Source organism: Acinonyx jubatus, chromosome X, assembly GCF_027475565.1.
Source record: "Acinonyx jubatus isolate Ajub_Pintada_27869175 chromosome X, VMU_Ajub_asm_v1.0, whole genome shotgun sequence".
Classification (NCBI taxonomy): domain Eukaryota; kingdom Metazoa; phylum Chordata; class Mammalia; order Carnivora; family Felidae; genus Acinonyx; species Acinonyx jubatus.
Window position 1 is genome coordinate 19,797,439 of NC_069389.1, and position 21,546 is coordinate 19,818,984.

Consider the following 21,546-nt stretch of genomic DNA (forward strand, 5'->3'; position numbering starts at 1 on the left):
TTAAAAACTTTTGCTCTGCAGAGATACCATTAAGAAAATGAAAAGACAAGCAACAGACTGGAAGAAAACGTTTGCAAATCATGTATCTGAGACAGACTTGTATCCAGAATATATAAAGAACTCTCGCAATTCAATAATAAAATAAGCAACCCAACTTAAGAATGGACGGGAATAGCTATGTTACCAAAGAAGAAATATGAATGGTTAATAAGTACATGAAAAGATGCTCAGCCTCATTAGTTATTAGAGAAATACAAATGAAAACCGCACCTACTAGAATGTCTAAAAACAAGAGACAATATCAAGTATTGTTGAGGATGTGGAGAAACTGGAGCCCTCACACACTGCTGATAAGAACATAAAATGGTGCAGCTATCTCAGAAGAAAGTTTGGCTGCTCCACAAAATGTTAAACATAGATTTACCATAGGACTCAGCAATTGCACAACTAGATCTTTGCCAAGAGAAATGAAAACATGTTTTCATAAAAACGTGTACAGAAACGTTCATAGGAGCATTATTCCCAACAAAAACTTGTACACCTATGTTCATGGTATTATTCAAAATAGCCCAAAATGCAAACAACCCAAATATCCATCACCTGGTGAAGGGATTGACAAAATGTGCTATGTCCATACCATGGAATTTGCTCAGGAATAAAAAGGAATGAACAACGTGGAAGAACCTCAAAACCACTATGCTCAGCGAACAAGCCAGATGCGAAAGACTGCATATTGTATGATTTCATGTATATGAAATGTCCAGAAATTGTCTGTAGAGACAAAGCCCATTAGTGGCTGCCGGCAGCCAGAGATGGAAATGGGGATTGACTGTAAATAGATACGAGGGATTTCTTTGGGGTGGCGGAAAATTAAAAAATCTGGGTTGTGGTTGCACAGCTCTGTAAATTTACTAAAAACCATTGAATTGTATACTTCAGATGAGTGAATTTCATAGTATGCAAATTTTATCTCAAAGCTGATTCTTTTATTTTTGAGAGAGAGAGACAGAGTCGAACGGGGGTGGGGCACAGGGCGGGAGACACAGAATCTGAAGGAGACTCCATGCTCCGAGCTGTCAGCATAGAGTCCAACGTGGGGCTCGAACCCACGAACCATGAGATCACGACATGAGCTGAAGTTGGATGCTCAACGGACTAAGCCACCCAGGCACCCCTCAAAGGTGATTTTTTAAAAAGAGTATACTCGTAATTGCGTATGAATTCCAGCTCTGTTAGTTATAAACTGTGGGATTGTGGGCCCGTTATCTAATCTTTTGTGGACTCAGTTTGCTCACTTGTAAAGTGGGAATAATACCATCTACGTCGTCAGATTGTTGTGAAGGTTAAATAAAGTTAATACTTGTTGAGTCATTGCCAATATTTAACTGTACTGTAATTTTTTATGAATATTATTTTTTGTGACATTTCTACTTCCAGTGCAAGTTTCTGACAATGAGGCATATTATATTTATTATCAATGAATTTTATTTTTCATTCACATACCATAAGATTCACCCCTTTTAAACCATACAATTCACTGGTTTTTAGTATATTCACAAAATTGTGCAACCATCACCCCTAGTTCAACGTTTTTTATTGAAGTATAGTTGGCATATAATAATGAGTTTAGGTGTACAACATAGTGGTTCAATATTTCTACATTTTTATCACCTCAATGGGTTTTCTTAATTGGCTGATGTAACTATTCAGAACGTAAGAGAAATTCTAAATTTATAAACTTACAAATGTGTGAGTTCCTAAATGTAGGAACTAAATTCCTCCATTCAAACACAATACATTGTAGTCTCTACCATCACTTAACCAATGGATACATTTATTGAAATAGAACTTTCCATTTTAGGTAACTGTTGTACCTAAAACGTATGTGATAGAATGCATATATTCCTTTTCATCTTAAGTATTCAATGAACACAGGTAATCTAAATTCTTATTCACCTCTCCTTAAATTTTTTGCTGGCTAAACACGAACACCTGTTCATGACGGAAAACTTGTAAAGTGTAGACATGAATGGAGGTAAACAATTACTCGACTTTTTGATACACCATAAAAAAAAAAAAAAAAGGAAACTCCCCAAAGTCTTTAAATTTCAAAACACCGATTTAGTGGTAATCTTTCCATTAAGCAAGCGGGTTTTCCTGTATGAGCTTAAAAAAATAACCTCTTTGGGCGCCCTTACAATGCTGTGCAGTTTACAGCCACCACGGACCGCCTCCCAGGCCCTAGAAACCTGTGAGAACAAGTTAGGGACTTTGCTCTTGCCATCCCTGTGCCATGACCATTTCACCAAACCTCCGCGCGAGGGCGCCCTCCCCCCCACCCACCAGGTGACGCGTGGGGCCGTAAATGTGGCCAGCGTGGCCGTCACAGGAGAGCCGCACCCCCAGCCGATCTCGCCTTATTAAATTATGGAAATCGGTAAAGAAGGACAGCCCCACTGTCCGTCCCCACACCCCAAAGAACATTCCCAGGCTCCGGGAAACTCTTCCGGCCCTCCCCCCCGGGAACCGGAAATGGCTTCTCCCTCGCCAGCGCGCGCGGCGGTTACATCACCCGCCTAGCAAGGGGGGCGGGGGTGTCTTATTATGGGGCTGCCCTCAGCGTTGCCTGCACAAATATGTATCATGTCTGCGACGAATAGATTCCGAAACTTTGCCTCCTGGTTTATAGTCAGTCGGCCGGCAGGCACTATGTAAACCCAAGCGGAGAGAAGTCCAAGCAGCGAGGCCCCGGCGGCACTGGCCAGCCTCCTTTCCCAGGCGTGGGCCCCAGTCGGCCTTCCTGCCTCCGCTTCCCCGCCCCTTACAAGGGGACCTGCGCTCGGTCAGGCAGCTACCGGTGCGACTTCCTTCCTCTCGGAGCAAGATGGCGGGGGGCGAGGCTGGCGTGACTCTGGGGCAGCCGCATCTTTCTCGCCAGGATCTCGCCACCTTGGTAAGGTTTCGTGCTGCAGGGATACGGAGGGAGCTCAGAAGTGAGTGACAGAGCCTCCCGGGAGGCGTTGAGATCAGGCAGTGCCGGGATGTCGGGAGCATGCATTAGGAGGGAGCCTTGGAGTCGGGCGCCCTAAGCTGAGCTCGCGCCGCCGGCTATACCCCGGCAAGTCTGCGAGCTGTGCATGGGGGTGTAAGATTGTGGGATTTCGAGCCCCCCGAAGGAATCGGCTGGAAAGTGATGGTGTTAAATGTCACTAAGGCTTTTGCTTCTGAAGGTCTGGGGAGGGGGAGGGAGTATCTACATAGTCCTTAGCCCTAATACTGTCAAGTTTGGGGGGCCTCGGGCCTTCACATCTCCCATAGTGAGCGGAGTTGTCTTCTCTAACGATGAAGGACTCTTAGGGCATCCCAGCCATCAGGACAGAAGATTGCTTTTTCAGGAAAAGCTCTTTGGAAGCTCTGTGGAGCAAATGTAAAATCAAAGGAAAGTTGTGATTGGTCTTATGTACAGCGACTTAAAATAAAAATGTTTGGTTGTAGGATGTTAGCAAGTTGACGCCACTTTCACACGAAGTTATCAGCAGGCAAGCCACGATTAATATAGGTAAGATAAGAGTAACTTGGTGGGGTGCTTGGGTGGCTCTGTGGTTAAGCATCCGACTCTTGACTTCGCTCAGGTCATGATCTAGCAGTTTGTGGGTTACAGCCCCGCATCAGGCTCTGTGCTGACAGTGCAGAGCCTGCCTGGGATTCTCTCCCCTCCCCCTCCTCCTCCTCCTCCTCCTCCTCCTCCTCCTCCTCCTCCTCCTTCTTCTCTCTCTCTCTCTCTCTCTCTCTCTCTCTGCCCCTACCCCACTCTCACATGCTCTCTTTCTCAAAATAAGTAAATAAAGCCTTAGTCTTTTCCTGACCTGACTTGTTTGATCTCGACAAGTAATTTTTTAACCTCTTCCTTTGTGTGATTACCTGAATTATATGAGGACACAGACTTTCAAGAAATAGACTTTGAGCCCTTATGAGCAAAGCACCTGTCAGATTTTGTGGGAAGCACATATTGTTCCTGCCTAGTTTACAGACTAGGTGAGAAGATACATATAAAAAGTTTAGTAGCATAAGGCAATATGTAGTCGTATGTATCAGAGGAGTTGAAAATGTGGTGGTATTTGCCACACAGGGTTATTGCAAGGGCAGAATTTTTAAAAATTTTATTTGGTATATAAGCTGTTATTAAGTAGTTTCTCTCCCTGCCCATTGCCATCTAGAACTTTAGAGGAGAAGGTATGTTGACTGTCAAGTTAGAGTATCTGACAGCCTGTACAAACAGCACAATTAAATCTAGTTGAAAGTAAAGCTCTACCATCAGGTTATTAAGAAATTATAAGATATATGTTATCCTTGCTAGCATTACCATAATTAAACCTGGGTGGTTTGCTTGTTTTCATGGATTCTTTTTGGTTGTTTCAGGTTGTTTCATACCTGTTTACTTCACTCTGGATATACTGGAAAGTTTCTTAGTATATAGAATTTTATGTTCTTGTTGAGTGTTTATTTTTGTATTTAACCTAATTTTTTTTTAAGTGTTAATTTTATTTATTTATTTATTTATTTTTAAAATTTATATCCAAATTAGTTAGCATATAGTGAAACAATGATTTCAGGAGTAGATTCCTTAGTGCCCCTTACCCGTTTATCCTATCTCCCCTCCCACAATCCCTCCCATAACCCTTAGTTTGTTCTCCATATTTATGAATCTCTTCTGTTTTGTCCCCCTCCCTGTTTTTATATTATTTTTGTTTCCCTTCCCTTATGTTCATCTGTTTTGTCTCTTAAAGTCCTCATATGAGTGAAGTCATATGATTTTTGTCTTTCTCTGACTAATTTCACTTAGCGTAATACCCTCCAGTTCTATCCACGTAGTTGCAAATGGCAAAATTTCATTCTTTCTTTTTGATTGCCGAGTAATACTCCATTGTGTATATATAGCACATCTTTATCCATTCATCCATAGATGGACATTTGGGCTCTTTCCATACTTTGGCTATTATTGATAGTGCTGCTATAAACACGGGGGTGCATGTGTCCCTTTGAAACAGCACACCTGTATCCCGTGGATAAATGCCTAGTAGTGCAATTGCTGGGTCATAGGGTAGTGCTATTTTTAGTTTTTTGAGGAACTTTCATACTGTTTTCCACAGTGGCTGCACCAGCTTGCATTCCCAGAGTGTTTATTTCAGATGAAGGCAGTCTTTCATGTGATTAGAAACATAAGATGAATAGCTTTTACTATACTGACTGTAGTTTTTGAACAAGATTGTCTTTACATGGAAGGTTTATTTCAGACCTGTATCAGCATAAGGTTTGGGTAGAAAAGAATATGAAGGAGGAAAAACTGAAGTCACAGTTGGTTTTACATTGATATTTATAGGGAGTTACAGCTTTGGGTTTTCTCCTCTGATGCTATTTTGAAAAAGTATTTGGTATAATTGAATGCATATGAATTAATTTCTTGTACTTTGTCTGTAGGTACAATTGGTCATGTAGCTCATGGGAAATCCACAGTTGTAAAAGCTATTTCTGGAGTTCACACTGTCAGGTTCAAAAATGAACTAGAAAGAAATATTACAATCAAGCTTGGATATGCTAATGCTAAGGTGAGCTATGTATACTGTGGAACTAGAAATAACTTTGTTGAATGTGCACGTAACAAATTTGAATCTTTTTTTTGTTGGAACTTTTAGATTTATAAACTTGATGACCCAAGTTGTCCTCGGCCAGAATGTTATAGATCCTGTGGAAGTAGTACGCCCGATGAGTTTCCTACAGACATTCCAGGGACCAAAGGGAACTTCAAATTAGTCAGGTGAGCTCTTTCATGCTAAAAACACTTTATATGTCATATTCTGTTGTCTTCTGATTATCCTTTTTGAAGTATTTAACTGAGATATTAAATAATGAAACTGCTGAATGTTTTTGTTTTTATATTTTTTGTTTCTGTTGTCTATAATGACAGTAATTTGAAAAGTCAAGTATTTCAACCTCCGTTTAGATACTTGAGTGCAAATTCTTCAAAGGAAAGGTATCACACAAGCAGGTGGAAACACAGCTGTTTGGATTTAGGGGATGCTTTTTGCCAGGCTTCCTAAATTTCTTTTAAACAATGTTGTTTCTGTTTTTTAGATAGTGGATGAACAAAGCAATATTTAATTACCTCTCTTAAATACATGGTCTTGTTACCCATCTGTTTTCTGAATATGATTCATATCCTAGTTTTTTATCAGAGGATACAGACTTTTGCCTAGTGGTGTTAATGTGGGATTGGGAATGGCCCGCAAGGAAATTTTAGATTGGGGCAAAGCTGGAACTAAGGAGAGATGAGAGTGAGGCTCTTGCTTTGGGCCCCAAATATAAGGGGGAATATCCCCCCCAAACACCTCAGTAATCAGGGTAAATAGTATTTTGAGACAGTGCTTTTTGAAATTAATGCAAAGAAATCTTAATAAATAGAATGTTGTTTGTTTAAATTAGACAATTACAGATTTTTTTCTCTTCATTATCACTGTTTTTGGCTCATTGTGGCATTATTAGTTAATTTTGATACTTTGCTCATCATGGATTTTTTTGCATTAATTTTGTTTTAACAATCTTAAATTTAAATATTATTTATTTTGATTAGTGAGTTTTTTTGGCACCGTCTTAAACTTTGCACCTGAGGCAGATTCCTCCCTTGGCCTTACCCTAGTTCTGGTCCTTGATCAGAGATCACGTTTTTTTATAAATGGCCAAATTGTAAATATTTACAGCTTTGCAGACCATAGGTTCTCTGTGAAGAGGCTGCTCATCTCTGCTCTTGTGTTATGAAAGCAAATACAAATAATATGTGCTTGAGTGGGTATGGGCCAGGTTTGGCCTAAGGGCCTTAGTCGGCTAACCTCTGAGATCATGTCATCGTGAGCATATACTTTTTGGAAATAGTGATTCTGAATGAGTAGTATAGTTTTATTAAAATAGTACTGCTGTCTCTACTTCACATTGGCAGTTCCAGCTTTTCAAGGTGCTAGAGGAATTTTTGGCAAGTTATTCTTTCAGATGGCAGTGCCTGTTCTGTTAACACTGTTTTAGCTTTCAAATCAATGACATTTCCAGCATATACTCTGTGCCATACTCTATACCCTATTCCTTTTGATTGGATTTGGGAATTTCTGTCTGCGGAAATACGGATCGATCTTAGGACTTATTGTTACTTCTTAATTATTAGACACGTGTCCTTTGTTGATTGCCCCGGCCACGATATTTTGATGGCGACTATGCTGAACGGTGCAGCAGTGATGGATGCAGCCCTTCTGCTGATAGGTAAATACATCAAAGCTGCCTTGGACAGATCAGTGTGGAACGAATCCAGGGTGGGATATTGAAACGAGAACCAAGGCCATTAAGGGCCATTTCCATTAACTAAGGGTGACACCTGACGGGAGGTGACATGTCAACTAGGATGCCATCCCTGCCTACCAGCTGTCACACGATAGTAAACAAGATCTGGGGCTGACAGGTGAATCCTTACAGTAGTATATATTTTGAAAAAGTCGATAGTGCATTTTTCCCCGTCTAGATCACATGAAATGATTTCTTATTTTAGTTTTAAATTTAGTTATAAATGTGCTTTTTTTTTTTTTTTTTTTTTTGGTCTGTGTGTTGTCCACTGCAACATTGACACATAGTGGTTTTATTTAGATGCAGATCTCCTAATAAGTGCTAAAGTGTAGACCTCATTGGGGTTTTCAAAGCTAGGGTTTCTTATGTGAACTCTTAAGAGATTTCATTGGTATGGAACATAATTTTTAAAAGCATGCCATGTATATACAGTACAGGACACCTGAACGTCACTGCTTAGGGAAAATGATCAGTGGAGTGCACAACAAAACGTGCTCATTTCTATGTGATACACTGTTGGTTATCTTCACGTTTAGTGTTCTTCCCTCCCTTTGTTAGAGAGTACCCTTTGATGGTAGTTGAAATTCACAGAATGTAATAAGCGTCTTCCCTTCTGAATTACTCTCTGCCCCTCAGGAGCTGGACTGGGCCAAAACATCTCTAAGACTGAATAGAGCCAGAGGGCTATGACTTACCCTTGAACAAAAGCTAAGGGCAGACCCTAAATGCCAAACTTGTTGATTCCAAGCTTCTTGCTTAGGATCAGGGATGAGAGCCAAATGATTTGGAGGCTGTAATGAATGCAAGCACAGAGAGTGAAGCAAGGGCAAAAGGTGGACGCCTGACAATAATAGTCAGGACTTTTGCCTTGAGTAAGGATAAGACCTGGACAAATTTTCTTTATTAGATGCCAGGCAAAAATTTTTTGGTAGTAAAATAGACATAAAATAAAATTTACTATTTTAGCTGTTTAAACTGTACAACTCAGTGACATTAAGTACATTCACAGTGTTAGACGAGCATCACCATCTTCTAGTTCCAGAATATTTTTATTGCCCCAAAAGGAAAACCACATGCCCGTTAAGCAGTCACTGTGTACCATATCCCCCCCTCTAGGGGTTGCCCTCCTGGCAACCATTTATCTGCTTTCTGTCCCTGTGGATTTGCCTGGTCTTAATATTTCCAGCTGATTCTCATGGCATCTTTCTGATTCTTTGTCATCTAGCTGGTAATGAGTCTTGTCCTCAACCTCAGACATCTGAACACCTGGCTGCCATAGAAATCATGAAACTGAAGCATATTTTGATTCTACAAAATAAAATTGATTTGGTAAAAGAAAGTCAGGCTAAAGAGCAGTATGAACAGATCCTTGCATTTGTACAAGGTAAGAAGCCGTGATACTTAATAAATCTGTGAATTGTTTAGACACGTATATAGTCCAGATACAGATGTTAAATTACCTTTTACTATAATAGACTATCTGAAATAGAATACATTTATGGATTTTAAGCCTTCTTTCTCTCCCTAGTATTTGTTAGCCACCTAACACAACTAGTGAAATCTTTGTTTCTGAATTTAAGAAACTTGGTTTTAATGTTTATTTTTGAGAGAGCAAGCGAGTGAGCATGGGAGAGGGGCAGGGAGAAAAGGAGACGATCTGAAGCAGACTCTGTGCTGACAGTAGAGAGCCTCATGTGGGGCTCGAACTTACGAACCATGAGATCATGACCTGAGCCAAAGTTGGATGCTTAGCTGACTGCGTCACCCAGGCGCCCCTGAAAATTTTTTTTATTGAAGTATAGTTGATCTCCTATTACATTAGTTTCAAGTGTACAACATAGTGATTCAACAGTTTCGACAATTTTATACATTATGCAATGCTCCACATAGTAAGTGGAGTCACCAACTGTCATCGCGCACAGTTCTTACATTATTACTGACTATATTCCCCATGCTGTACATTTCATCCCAGTGATTTTTTATTTTACAATTGGAAGGATAAACCAAAGTATATTTCTGCTGACTGAAAGTTAGAGCTGAAGTTTGTATCCTGGAAACTATCAGATTTAAAAAAAATAATAACTCACTTTAAAGAACAAAAGCATTTTTTTTTATACTTAGGTCTTATACTATTTATTCTTACCAGGTAGTTACTTTGATCATTGGAACTGACAATGATTTATTTAGTCTTTACAGTGTCTATTTCTCTAACAGCATAGTGTTTTTCATTTCACAGCAGACATGATGCATGTTGTTGACAATTCTCTCTTAGCCTTGTTGGTGGAAAGGTTTAGTTCCTGTGAACTCAGTTCTGTTGTTATGAAAAAGAATAAGTCCTTTTGATTAAAATCTAATTATGTTTGGTCCATTTCTTTGCCCAGCCTGTTTGACATATAATTAATAAGGAGGAAATATTTTATGAGCCAGTAGTCTTTGATTAGCACCGAGTCTGTAATTTTACTTTGACATTTATTGGGAGGTTAATTACATATTATTAGAAATCTTTCAACTAGTAAAGTGCTCTTTCCCAGGAGTGTTAGTATTTTATTCCTTTAGACAGTGTTATCACTTTTAGTATATTAAATATATATGTTAATATATTTTAGCAGTTTTTTTCTGTAAAGGAACTAGTGTTCATTTTCAGGAATAGAACAAACAATACTGCCACCTTTCTAAACAGAATTATCACTTTTATCCTATTGCTGGCATTTGTGGGGGGATGTTTAGGCATTTGTTTGAGCAATCTTAAGTGTTTCATGTAACATAGATGAAGTTCTGTTAAACTAAAGAATCTTAATCTGAATTTCCTATAGGTACAGTAGCAGAAGGAGCTCCTATTATTCCAATTTCCGCTCAGCTGAAATACAATATTGAAGTTGTCTGTGAGTACATAGTGAAGAAAATTCCAGTACCCCCAAGAGACTTTACTTCAGAACCCCGACTCATTGGTAAGTGACAGTATTTGTCTTTATATTCATTTTAGAGAGACAGAGCATGAGCAGTGGAAGAGAGCGAGGCAGAGAGGGAGACACAGAATCGGAAGCAGGCTCCAGGCTCTGAGCTGTCAGCACAGATCCCCACATGAAGCTCGAACCCATGAACCGTGAAATCATGAACTGAGCCGAAGTCGGACACTTTAACTGACTCAGCCACCCAGGCACCCCTGTCTTTAACTCTTAATTTGATCTTTTTCACATTAGTGATTTTCCTCTAAGGGTGTTTATTAATACTTTCTCTTTCTACAGAGATGATAATAAATTACCATCCTTATAAAAAAATTTTTTTAAGTTTATTTTGAGAGAGAGTATGAGCGTGAGTGGGGAGGAGCAGAGAGGGGGAGAGAGAATCCCAAGCAGGCTCTGCGTTGTCAGCACAGAGCCCAACATGGAACTAGATTCCATGAGCCGTGGGATCCCAGAACCTGAGCCAGAATCAAGAGTTGGACGCTTAACTGACGGAGCTGCCCAGGAGCTCCTCAAATATTGTTTTTTTTAATAACTGCGTGATATTCCATAGTATGGATGTACCATAATATGCCCCCCATCAATTAACTTTTAACTTATTTCCCCTTTTTTCATCATAAGTAAGGCTGCAATAAATGTAGGAGTAATAATAATAAATTTTGCATAAAGTCACCCCTGTGTGTATAAGAATTATGTGGCTGCTGTTTTATTTTTAAATTTTTTTTCTTTAAGATTTATTTATTTTTGAGAAAGAGAGGCAGAGTGCGAATGGGGGAGGGGCAGAGAAAGGGAGACAGAATCCAAAGCAGGCTCCAGGCTCTCAGCTGTCAGCACAGAGCCGGAGGCGGGGCTTGAACTCACATATGGTGAGATCCTGACCTAAGCTAAAGTCGGTGGCTTAACTGACTGAGCCACCCAGGCATCCCTGTGGCTGCTATTTTAGAAGTTAACTTAGAAAAGAACATTTCCTTTAAAGTTAAAACGAGCAGAATTGGCTTTAATTTGTTTTGTTTTCTTTTAGTTATTAGGTCCTTTGATGTCAACAAACCTGGCTGTGAAGTTGATGACCTTAAGGGTGGTGTAGCTGGTGGTAGTATTCTAAAAGGAGTATTAAAGGTGAACTGGATTTTTATTGTCTTTGTTTTGTTTGTTTTTCCCTTGTCTTTTTTTTTTTAATGTTTATTTATTTTGAGAGAGAGATACTGAGATCCTCGAGTAGGGGAAGGGTAGAGAGAGAGGGAGAGAGAATCCCAAGCAGGCTCCATGCTGTCATCGCAGAGCCTGATGTGGGCTCAGTCTCATGAATCATGAGATGATGACTTGAGCCAAAGTCCAGAGTCAGATGCTTAACTGATTGAGCTGTCCAGGAGCCCCTGTTTTTCTCTTGTTTTAATCATAAGGTGGATAGTATGGATACTCCAAACAGACAGTACTATTTTCTGAGTATGGAGAGAGGTGTGTGTGGTATGTAGTTAGCAATAGTTGGATGAATGGTTCTGGTTTTGAAACTCTATGTCTGTTTTTTGTTTTGTTTTGTTTTGTTTTTTAATAGCAGTCTTTGACATAGAAAAAGAATTGCCTTTTCAGTTACGGGGTCTTCCTGTTAGGACTTTTGATATGTAAGTGGTAATTGTGTCATCCCAGAGTGATTCTAATTACAAACTTACATGTTTACAGGTGGGCCAAGAGATAGAAGTCAGACCTGGTATTGTTTCCAAAGATAGCGAAGGAAAACTCATGTGTAAACCAATCTTTTCGAAAATCGTATCACTTTTTGCGGAGCATAATGATCTTCAGTATGCTGCTCCAGGAGGTCTTATTGGTAAGGATTTCTTTTCTTAACCTTACATTTTTAATTTGTGGTATTTTTCGTGGGAAAAGGAGTACCCAAAAAAGTGTATTGTAGATTTTTAATTGGGTATTTTAAATGATTGGGTTGGGGGAATGTTTGTGTGGTTAAGCTGTTGATTTTAGTTCATAAGATGGTTTCATGTGTTGATAAAAATTATTTTAAGCATAAAGAAGAATACATTTTGGTTTAGTATATAAAGGAATGCCTTTTAGCAATAAAGTAAGTTTTATGACCCAGTGTTAAAATACCTAAGTATACTTTTTTGTCTACGCAGTTATGGCGGTAGAGAGTGGTTGTTTTTGTGTGTGTTTTGCAAATGGAAAGTTACCCACAAATGTCACTTGAATCATGTCAGATCATATTTACTATCAGGTGAGACTAAAAAAATAACTCTGATTATATAGGAATTACCGAGATGATTTATGGATTTCCTGGTCCCTTACAACTTATTGTTATTACCAGATACCCAGAAAAAGATAAGATTTAGTAAGAATTAGACTTATTATACCTTTGGATTAAAGAAGAAATTGTTGGATAAAGAAGGAGTTTGTCTTTTGGTTCTCTGGTCTTTAGGTATATAGTTCATTTTTTTATTCTATCTTGTAATTAAGAGTTTATTGTATATAATTTAATGATAATGCTCATGTAGCCACCACCCAGCTTGAACAGTTGTCAATACTTTATCTTGCTTCATCTTTATATCTTCTTCCCTCTCCTCATACACAGCTAAAGTATTTTGAAGTGGATCCTAGGAATCAGATAATGAAGTCATGAAGTTTTTTGTTTTTTTTTTCTTTTGATTAGCCCTCCAGGGGAGAATTGGCAGGCAAATATTCTATAAATTACTCATTATGAATTTTGTATCTTCTTACTCTTTATTAAGTGTAGTCACACTCACTTTTGAGTTAGGCTATCATCTCTATCCTTTGATTAGAATTTAAATCAAATGACTGTTCCCAAAGGCCCAACAAATCCGTAGGTTTATGATTCTTTCTTCAGGTAAGACATATTTTGTCATACCTGTGTAGCTATTACATGAGTGTGGAAGTGTAAATGTGTGTTAAAACATACAGGTGTTTGCTTTACTTGTTTGACTGTTTTGGGTAGACAGCTTAATGGGAAATAAAAAGTTGGACTTTATGTATCTTGTTTTATATCAGGAGTAGGAACAAAAATTGACCCCACTTTGTGCCGAGCTGACAGAATGGTGGGACAGGTACTTGGTGCAGTTGGAGCTTTACCAGAGATCTTCACAGAATTGGAAATCTCCTATTTCCTACTTAGACGGCTTCTAGGTGTACGCACTGAAGGAGACAAGAAAGCAGCAAAGGTAAGTGTTCTCTGTAATTCCTGTTTCAGAAAAGTGGCAGTGATGTTAAGACCAGTTTTGAGGTTCACTCTTTGACAGTTAACATGGGATTAAGAAAAAGAAAATGTGAGTAAATTTGATTTTCTACTTTCAGAAAGTCATATCGAGAACTTAGATATGGTCATCAGTTTAAAGTAAAAAAGCCAAAAAAAACCCAAGCAAAAATGTATGTCCCATATGTCAATGACATGAAACTGTTACTATCTGTATGATTTTCATTTTTAAAGTCTTAGGTTAAGTCAGCAGAGATGGACAGTTGCTGACATCTCTTGTTGGCAAGGATGTAGGAGAATAAGCATTCCTTTTTGGAAAGCATTTTCTTGATTTTAGGGTTTATTTTTCCCCTATTTACTTCCCTAGGTGCAAAAGCTGTCTAAGAATGAAGTGCTCATGGTGAACATAGGATCCCTGTCGACAGGAGGAAGAGTTAGTGCAGTTAAGGCCGATTTGGGCAAAATCGTTCTGACTAATCCTGTGTGCACAGAAGTAGGAGAAAAAATTGCTCTTAGCCGAAGAGTTGAGAAACACTGGCGGTAAGTTTATTAGCCTCTGTCACTAATAAAAAAGTCAATTCCCTTAAGTTCTTGGTGGTGTATGTGCACACTTTACCTTGAACATAACAGTTATTGAGGCTGTAGCTCAGCTCTTCTTTTGGATGGCTTTGAAATCTTTATCTCTAGCCCTGATCTGTGATATACACAACCTATGAAAGAAACCGGTGAATTTAGATTCAGTGTTTCTCTTATCTTTGGCTTTTTAAAACATTTTATTTGGAGATAATTTCAAACTTAACAAGAAAATTGCAAGAATTGCACATAACCTCCTGTATTCCCTTTTCCCAGATACACCGTTTATTTTTACATATGCGTGTAAGTACTTTTCTATATGTATATACTTTTTGCTCCACTGTTTGACGAGCAGGTTGTATGTATCATACCTCTTGATCTCTTAACAGTTGGTGTATATTTCCTAAAAACATGGACATTCTCTTATATAATTGCTTCAAGAAGTTAGCATTGATAAATTACTGAAATCTACAGTCACTAATCCAGTTATATATGGCTTTTCCCAATAATGTCCTCTAGTCCCTTCATTCTAGGCTCATGCATTGCATTAGTTATCATGTCTCTTTGATCTCTAATCTGAAACTTTCTCAGCTTTTCTTTGTCTTACTTGACATAGACTATTTTGAAGAATATAAGCTGGTTTTTAAACTCTTCCTCACTTTATCTGAAATTTCTTAAGATGAGATTCAGGTTATATAGTCTTGGCTGGAATACTTTATATAGTTGGTGATGCCTCCTCAGGGAATCATAGCCAGAGGCACATGAGATCTGATTGCTCCTCCTTGTTAAGGTTAATTTTGATTATGCAAGTAAGGTTTCGTTCCAATTTTCTATATAGTTACTCTTTTTTTTTAACTTTTTAAAAAATAATTTTTTTATTTTTGACAGAGTACGAGTGGGGGAGGGGCAGAGAGAGAGGAAGACACAGAATCTGAAGCAGGCTCCAGGTTCCAAGCTGTTAGCACAGAGCCCAACATGGGGCTCGAACCCACGAACCGTGAGATCATGACCTGAGCCAAAGTCAGACACTCACCCAACCTAGCTACCTAGGCGCCCCTATAGTTACTCTTTTTACCTATGCACCTCATTTTGTGGGAAGACTAGTTGAGACTATGTGATTAGTTTACTCTTCATCCACTGATGATTCTTGTCTGAATTGAACTTGATTATGTTATTAAAATGATGACATCCCTCCTCCAAACCTGCCACTTCTCATTTATTATTCTTCCCTATTATTTACTTAAGTAGTTATAATTTAGATTCGTAGAGTCCTATTTTATTCAGTAGGTTATGATTCATTACTGTCCTTATTTATTTTGATACCCAAATTGTTCAGGATTCATCCAGTAGAGACTCTTGAGGCTGGCTCCTGTGTCCTTTTGATACGTCCCCACCTTTTTTTTTTTTTTTTTTTTTTTAATAGTTCCTTACTTTCTGGCACAAAATGTTCCAAACTCCTCTCATACCTCCCATGCTCCAGTTTTAGAATTGGCCATTTTTCCAAGCCTGGTTTCTTTTAGTGGGAAATGGTATTTAGAAATGAAGATGTAGGTGCCAGGTGTGTTCATTGTTCATAGGGTGCTATTCCTTTTAGGTCTTTTGAGTGGATAGAGCTAGGAAACACAACACATCTTAGACTTCTCTTTGCTTTTAGTTACCTGGTTAGTTACTGCAACTACCCTTCCTATTCTTTGTGACCTCATTATATCCCTATAGCCATTCTTTCACACCTAAAAGTTACTGCCAAAGATTCCTAATTTACCTCTTCCTTTGTTAGTTAAGAATTCGGTCAAAATTAATCTTCCTAAAACATCTTTATTATGACATGTTCAATAATTTTCACTAGCTTCTCATTACTTTATGATATTCAGGACCTTTCTGGAAGCCTACTTCAATGCATTTTATGTTTCTTCCTTCTTTGTCTCATATAAACCCTCTAAATTACATTGTTCTGTGTCCTCATTGTTGTCATAATTATTCATATCTTTTGCTGTCTGTTTTTTCCTCAGTGCTTACTTCCCTTATTAAGGCTTTCCTGATACTGTGCCCCATGAAGGTTTCTCATCACTTATTGTTCAGAAAATCGATCTGAATCATTATTCTCTAATTGAGACAGAGTTTAACTTTTGGTTGAATTTTAAGTAAATAATCCTGCTATGTGGTGATTTATGTCATTTGATTTTATTCTTTGGTATGATTATACTATTTGCTATTATAGACATACTGATTTCCAGGGTATTTTAAAATAGGCTTAAATAGTAAACTTTGAAAAACTCACAGCATGGAGTGTATTAGTCTCAATGGTACAATTCCTAGATCAGAATAGATTTAAAATAAAAGGATTTTTTTGTGTCTGCCCGCTAATCCTTTAAAAGATTTCTGTCCAAATGAAACTTTAGATTTTGCTTAAAAATTAGCAAGACTCCACCAGAAAACTGTTAAAACTAGTAACAAATGGGGGCGCCTAGGTGGCTCAGTCAGTTAAATGTCTGACTTCGGCTCAGTCATGATTTCATGGTTTGTGGGTTCAAACCCCACCTCAGGCTCTGTGCTGATGGCTCAGAGCCTGGAGCCTGCTTCAGATTCTGTGTCTCCCTCTCTCTCTGCCCCTCCCCTGCTTGCGCTCTCTCTCTCTCTCAAAAATAAATAAACGTTGAAAAAAAAATTTAGGGGCACCTGGGTGTGTCAGTTGGTTAAGCATCCGACTTCTGCTCAGGTCATGATCTCACATCTCATATGTTCGAGCCCCACATCGGGCTCTGTGCTCACAGCTCAGAACTTGGAGCTTGCTTCACATTCTCTGTCCCCATCTCTCTGCCCTCCCCTGTTCACTCTGTGTCTCTGTCTCTCAAAAATAAATAAACATTAAAATCCTATTTACATTGCCCCAAAAAGAATAAAATACCTGGGAATAAATTTAACCAAGGAAGATCTATACTCTGAAAACTGTAAGACTTTGGTGAGAGAAAGTGAAGACAACACAAATAAATGGAAAGATATACCATGCTTATGAATTGGAAAAATTACTATTTACAGAAAAAAAATTAACGTTTATTTATTTTTTAATGTTTATTTTTGAGAGAGAGAGACAGCAGGGGAGGGGCAGAGAGAGAGGGAGACACAGGATCTGAAGCAGGCTCCAGGCTCTGAGCTGTCAGCACAGAACCCGATACGTGACTTGAACTCACAAACTGAGATCATGACCTGAGCCCAAGTCGGGCACTTAATCAACTGAGCTAACCGTGTGCCACTGTGCTTATTTTTGAAGGAGAGAGAGACCATGTGTGACTGCGGGAGGGGCAGAGAGAGAGGGAGACAAAGAATCTGAAGCAGGCTCTAGGCTCTGAGCTGTCAGCACAGAGCCCGACACGGGGCTCAAACCCAGGAACCTTGAGATCATGACCTGAGCCCCAGTCGGACACTTAACCGACTGAGCAACCCAGGCTTCCCTTCCTTGGATTGGAAGAATTACTATTAAAATGTCGATACTGTCCAAAGCAATCTACAGATTCAGTGCAATTCCTATCAAAATACCATAGCATTGGGTTGCCTGGGTGGCTCAGTCGGTTAAGCATCTGACTCTTGATTTTGACTCAGGTCATAATCTCACAGTTCATGGGATCAAGCCCCATCTGTGTAGGGCTGTTAGCACAGAGCCTCCTTTGGATTCTCTCTCTCTTCCTCCCTCCCCTTGCTTGTATGCTCGCTCTCGCTTTCTCAAAATAAATTAAAAAAATACCATATCATTTTTCATAGAACTAGAACACACAATCCGAAGATTTGTATGGAGCCACAAAAAATTCCGAATAGCCAGAGTAGTCTTGAGAAAGAAGTATAAAGCTGGAGATATCACAATTCCAGATTTCAAGCTATACTGCAAAGCTGTAGTAATCAAAACAGTATGGTACTGGCACAAAAATAGACACATAGACGAATGGAACAAGATAGCCAAGAAATAAACCCTCACTTAAGTGGTAAATTAATCTATGACAGAGAAGGCAAGAATACACAGTGCGGAAAAAAGGGTCTCTTCAATAAATTGTGGTGGGATAACTGAACGACTACACACAAAAGAATGAAACTGGACCACTTTTTTACACCATACACAAAGATAAATTCAAAATGGATTAAAGACCCGAAACCACAAAACTTAAAACATACTAACCTTTGATATTAGCCTTAGCAACATATTTATGGTATGTCTCCTCAGGCAAGGGAAGCAGAAGCAAAAATAAACTATTGGGACTATACCAAAATAGAAAGCTTTTGCACAATAAAAGAAATCATCAACAAAATGAAAAGACAACCTACTGATTGGGAGAAGGTATTTGCAAATGATAGCTCCAATGAAGGGTTAATATTCAAAATATATGAAGAACTTGTACAACTCAACACTGAAAAACCCCAAACAATTCAAGTAAAAAATGGGCATCTGAATAGACATTTTTCCAAAGGCATACCGATTATCAACAAACACCTGAAGAATGTTCAGTATCACTCATCATCAAGGAGATGCAAATCAAAACCACAATGAGATATCACCTTACATTACTCAGAATGGCTAGTATGAAAAAGACAAGTGTTTGGCAAGGATGTGGAGGAAAGGGAACCTTCATGCATGTTTGTGGGAATGTAAGTTGGTGGCAGATACCGTGGAAAACATGGAAGTTCATCAAAAATTTAAAAATACCAGTAATTCCACTACTGGGTATTTACCCCCCCCCCCCCCCAAAAATGAAAACACTAATTTGAAAAGGTACACCCCTATGTTCATTGCAGTGTTATTTACAGTAGCCAAGTGTCCATCCATAGATGATTGGATAAAGTAGATGTGGTATATGTACACAACAGAATATTACTCAGCCCAAAAAATATTTAAATCTTGTCATTTGTGGCAAAATGGATGGAGCTAGAGGCTATTACACTAAGTTAAATAAGAGAAAGACAAATATTATTACTTTTAAATGTTACTCATTTTTTGAGAGGCAAAGTTGGGAAAGGGCAGAGAGGGAGACACAGAATCCAAAGCAGGCTCCAGCACAGAGCCTGGTGTGGGGCTTAAACCCACGAACCGCGAGATCATGACCTGAGCCTCAGTCAGACGCTTGACCGACTGAGCCACCCCGGTGCCCTGAGAAAGACAAATACTATATGCTTTCACTTGTATGTGGAATCTAAAAAAACAAAACAAGCAGGCTCATGAATACAGGGACAGATTGATTTCTGGTGGTGGAGTGAGGTGGGTAGGGGGATGGGTGCAATAGGTGAAGGGGATTAAGGCTTCCAGTTATAAAATAAGTAAGTTCTGGAGATGAAAAGTAACAATTGAAGGAGCATGGTCAATAATAGAATGTTGTGTGGCACCAGATGGGGAGTACACTTAATGGTAAGCATTGAGTAATACAGAGAATTGTCCAATCGCTATATTGTATACCTGAAACCGATACAATATTGTATACCAACTATACTTCAATAATAAAAGTATTTAAAAATCAAATTTAATTTAGCAAGTGTGTTAATATTTTTAAATGAGAACATCTGAATGATTTACATTCTTTAGAATTGTGGTTTTACCCCATGAGATGGGTTTTGTTCTAGAAGCTATTGCTGAGGTAGCAATCCAGCCTACTCATTGATTAGAGAAAACACCAAAAGGGAGCAGAGGTTCCTCTGCTACTGAGAGTAATTTGCTACCAGACTATATATTCTGCTTCCTCTCTAAGTTTTCTTTACCAGCCAAGGTCATGCTAAATCCTTTGTGATCTGTCGAGTGCTGTGAATAGTAAAAAAGCATTTTTCAATGAGGAAAGGATAGAGAATGAGATATTTTAGAAAATCAGGCTGTGGTAGATTGTGTATCAGCATGAATACTTTGGTGGACTAGACTGGTGGTTCTGGAGGGATTAGTGTATCCCTTTATTCTAGGGATAGAATAAAGACAAGCATATTTGTAGTAGCAACTTTTTGTTTGCTTTTTTTGGTCATTTGTTATCGCTGGAGCCCATCTTTGTGAGCCTGAGAATCTACGAAGATAGTGTGAGCTTTCTTAATGGAGCGCAGGTTTTGGAAACATTCATAGCAGATAGGCAAGTAAAACCACTTACGTCATATGATTGTGTGGTAATGATAATGAAAGAGGTATAAAATTCATGATTTAAAAATTTTGTTTTTTGCAGTTTAATTGGCTGGGGCCAAATAAGAAGAGGAGTGACGATCAAGCCAACAGTAGATGATGACTGAAGAATTCCGGTTAAATAATACATTTGGATGGAATCAGAATTTGTCTTTACAACCTAGGGGTATATTTTCATAGCAGTACTGGGAAATTAATTTCACAGCTCATTACCTTAGTGGCAGCTCTAAGGTTATTCTCATTTTTTGGTCATGAAAATTTAACCTCTACTGCTAAATTAGGATCTACAATAAATGTAAAAATTGGCATAATGTTGGATTGAATCTACATTTTAGCAGAAATTAATCATTCCCAAATAATGTCTAATTTATACATGATCGCAGGTTTGAAATGAAATAGCTACAACCAGCCTTTGCTGTAGCACACATACCAAGAAACCTGTTTGAAATAAAGGTTTTCTTCTTCTTTTGCATGATTCATCTTTGAATAGTTCCAGGCTTGAAGAACTGCTATACCAAGTAAAAACTTGAAGGCACAAATTCTTGGAAACCAGCTTTCCTTTGCCCCATATTTAATGTTGCTTTATGTTTGAAACTGTGAGTGAAAAGGAAATTAATAAAACATTACCCTTTAGATCATAGGAGCCCATTCTCCTGGACGCACCTTTCCATCCCCTTCCTCGTTTCCTTAACTGGAACACAGGAAACTAGAGCCGCTTTTCCTCATCCTCTCCCTGATGCCCTGCAGTTGTTTCTGCATTGCTTATTACCTGAAACCCTCTAGCTTTCCCCCATTGCAAAATGCTGTTACACTGGATGATTCTAGATGAGTAACAGAGATCTTTCTAGGCCTTATTTTGTTTTTTCTTAACTGATTAATTGATCAGGCTGTAATGTAGAGTCTAGTATTAGTAACCATTGGACCTTTCAAGATGTCATTGTCCATGTTCTGGCACTTTCCCTGTGCTTTTTTATTTTTATTTTTATTTTTATTTTTTTGTCTCTAAGATTCTCCTAGAGCAGTAGCTCCCAACTCTGGCTGACATTAGATTTGCTGGAGAACCTTTAAAAAAAAAAAAAAAAAGTTGGCCTGCAGAGATTCTGATTTAATTCACTAGGGGTAGAGCCCTGGCACTGATATTTTTCCTCCCCCCACCCCCCACCAGTGTTAAGAAACAAGTTTAGAGTTGAGAAGTAGGTGTATCAACAGAATTGACTGAGTTTTGCTGATAATAATCTCTAGTTTGCTTTTCTTAAATTTGTACGTAACACGGGACTTGA

At 38.6% G+C, this 21,546-nt stretch overlaps 1 protein-coding gene across 1 annotated transcript; it reads left to right on the plus strand.

The window, feature by feature from the left end:
• Nucleotides 1–2,840: 2,840 nt before the first annotated feature.
• EIF2S3 (eukaryotic translation initiation factor 2 subunit gamma) lies at nt 2,841–20,730 on the plus strand. Its single transcript, XM_027054637.2, has 12 exons — nt 2,841–2,953; nt 3,496–3,559; nt 5,479–5,606; nt 5,694–5,815; nt 7,211–7,305; nt 8,609–8,767; nt 10,197–10,331; nt 11,368–11,462; nt 12,024–12,168; nt 13,359–13,528; nt 13,928–14,100; nt 20,310–20,730. Exons 1-12 carry the CDS (start codon nt 2,885–2,887, stop codon nt 20,371–20,373), a joined length of 1,419 nt encoding a protein of 472 aa, XP_026910438.1. The 5' UTR covers nt 2,841–2,884; the 3' UTR covers nt 20,374–20,730.
• The last annotated feature ends 816 nt before the right edge of the window (nt 20,731–21,546 follow it).

Bases quoted from the DNA above. Each gene is read 5' to 3' on its own strand.
- EIF2S3 (XM_027054637.2), top strand. From the start codon at position 2,885: ATGGCGGGGGGCGAGGCTGGCGTGACTCTGGGGCAGCCGCATCTTTCT. The intron at 3,560-5,478 runs GTAAGATAAGAG...CTTTGTCTGTAG, and splicing joins GCAAGCCACGATTAATATAG to GTACAATTGGTCATGTAGCT. The intron at 5,607-5,693 runs GTGAGCTATGTA...TGGAACTTTTAG, and splicing joins TTGGATATGCTAATGCTAAG to ATTTATAAACTTGATGACCC.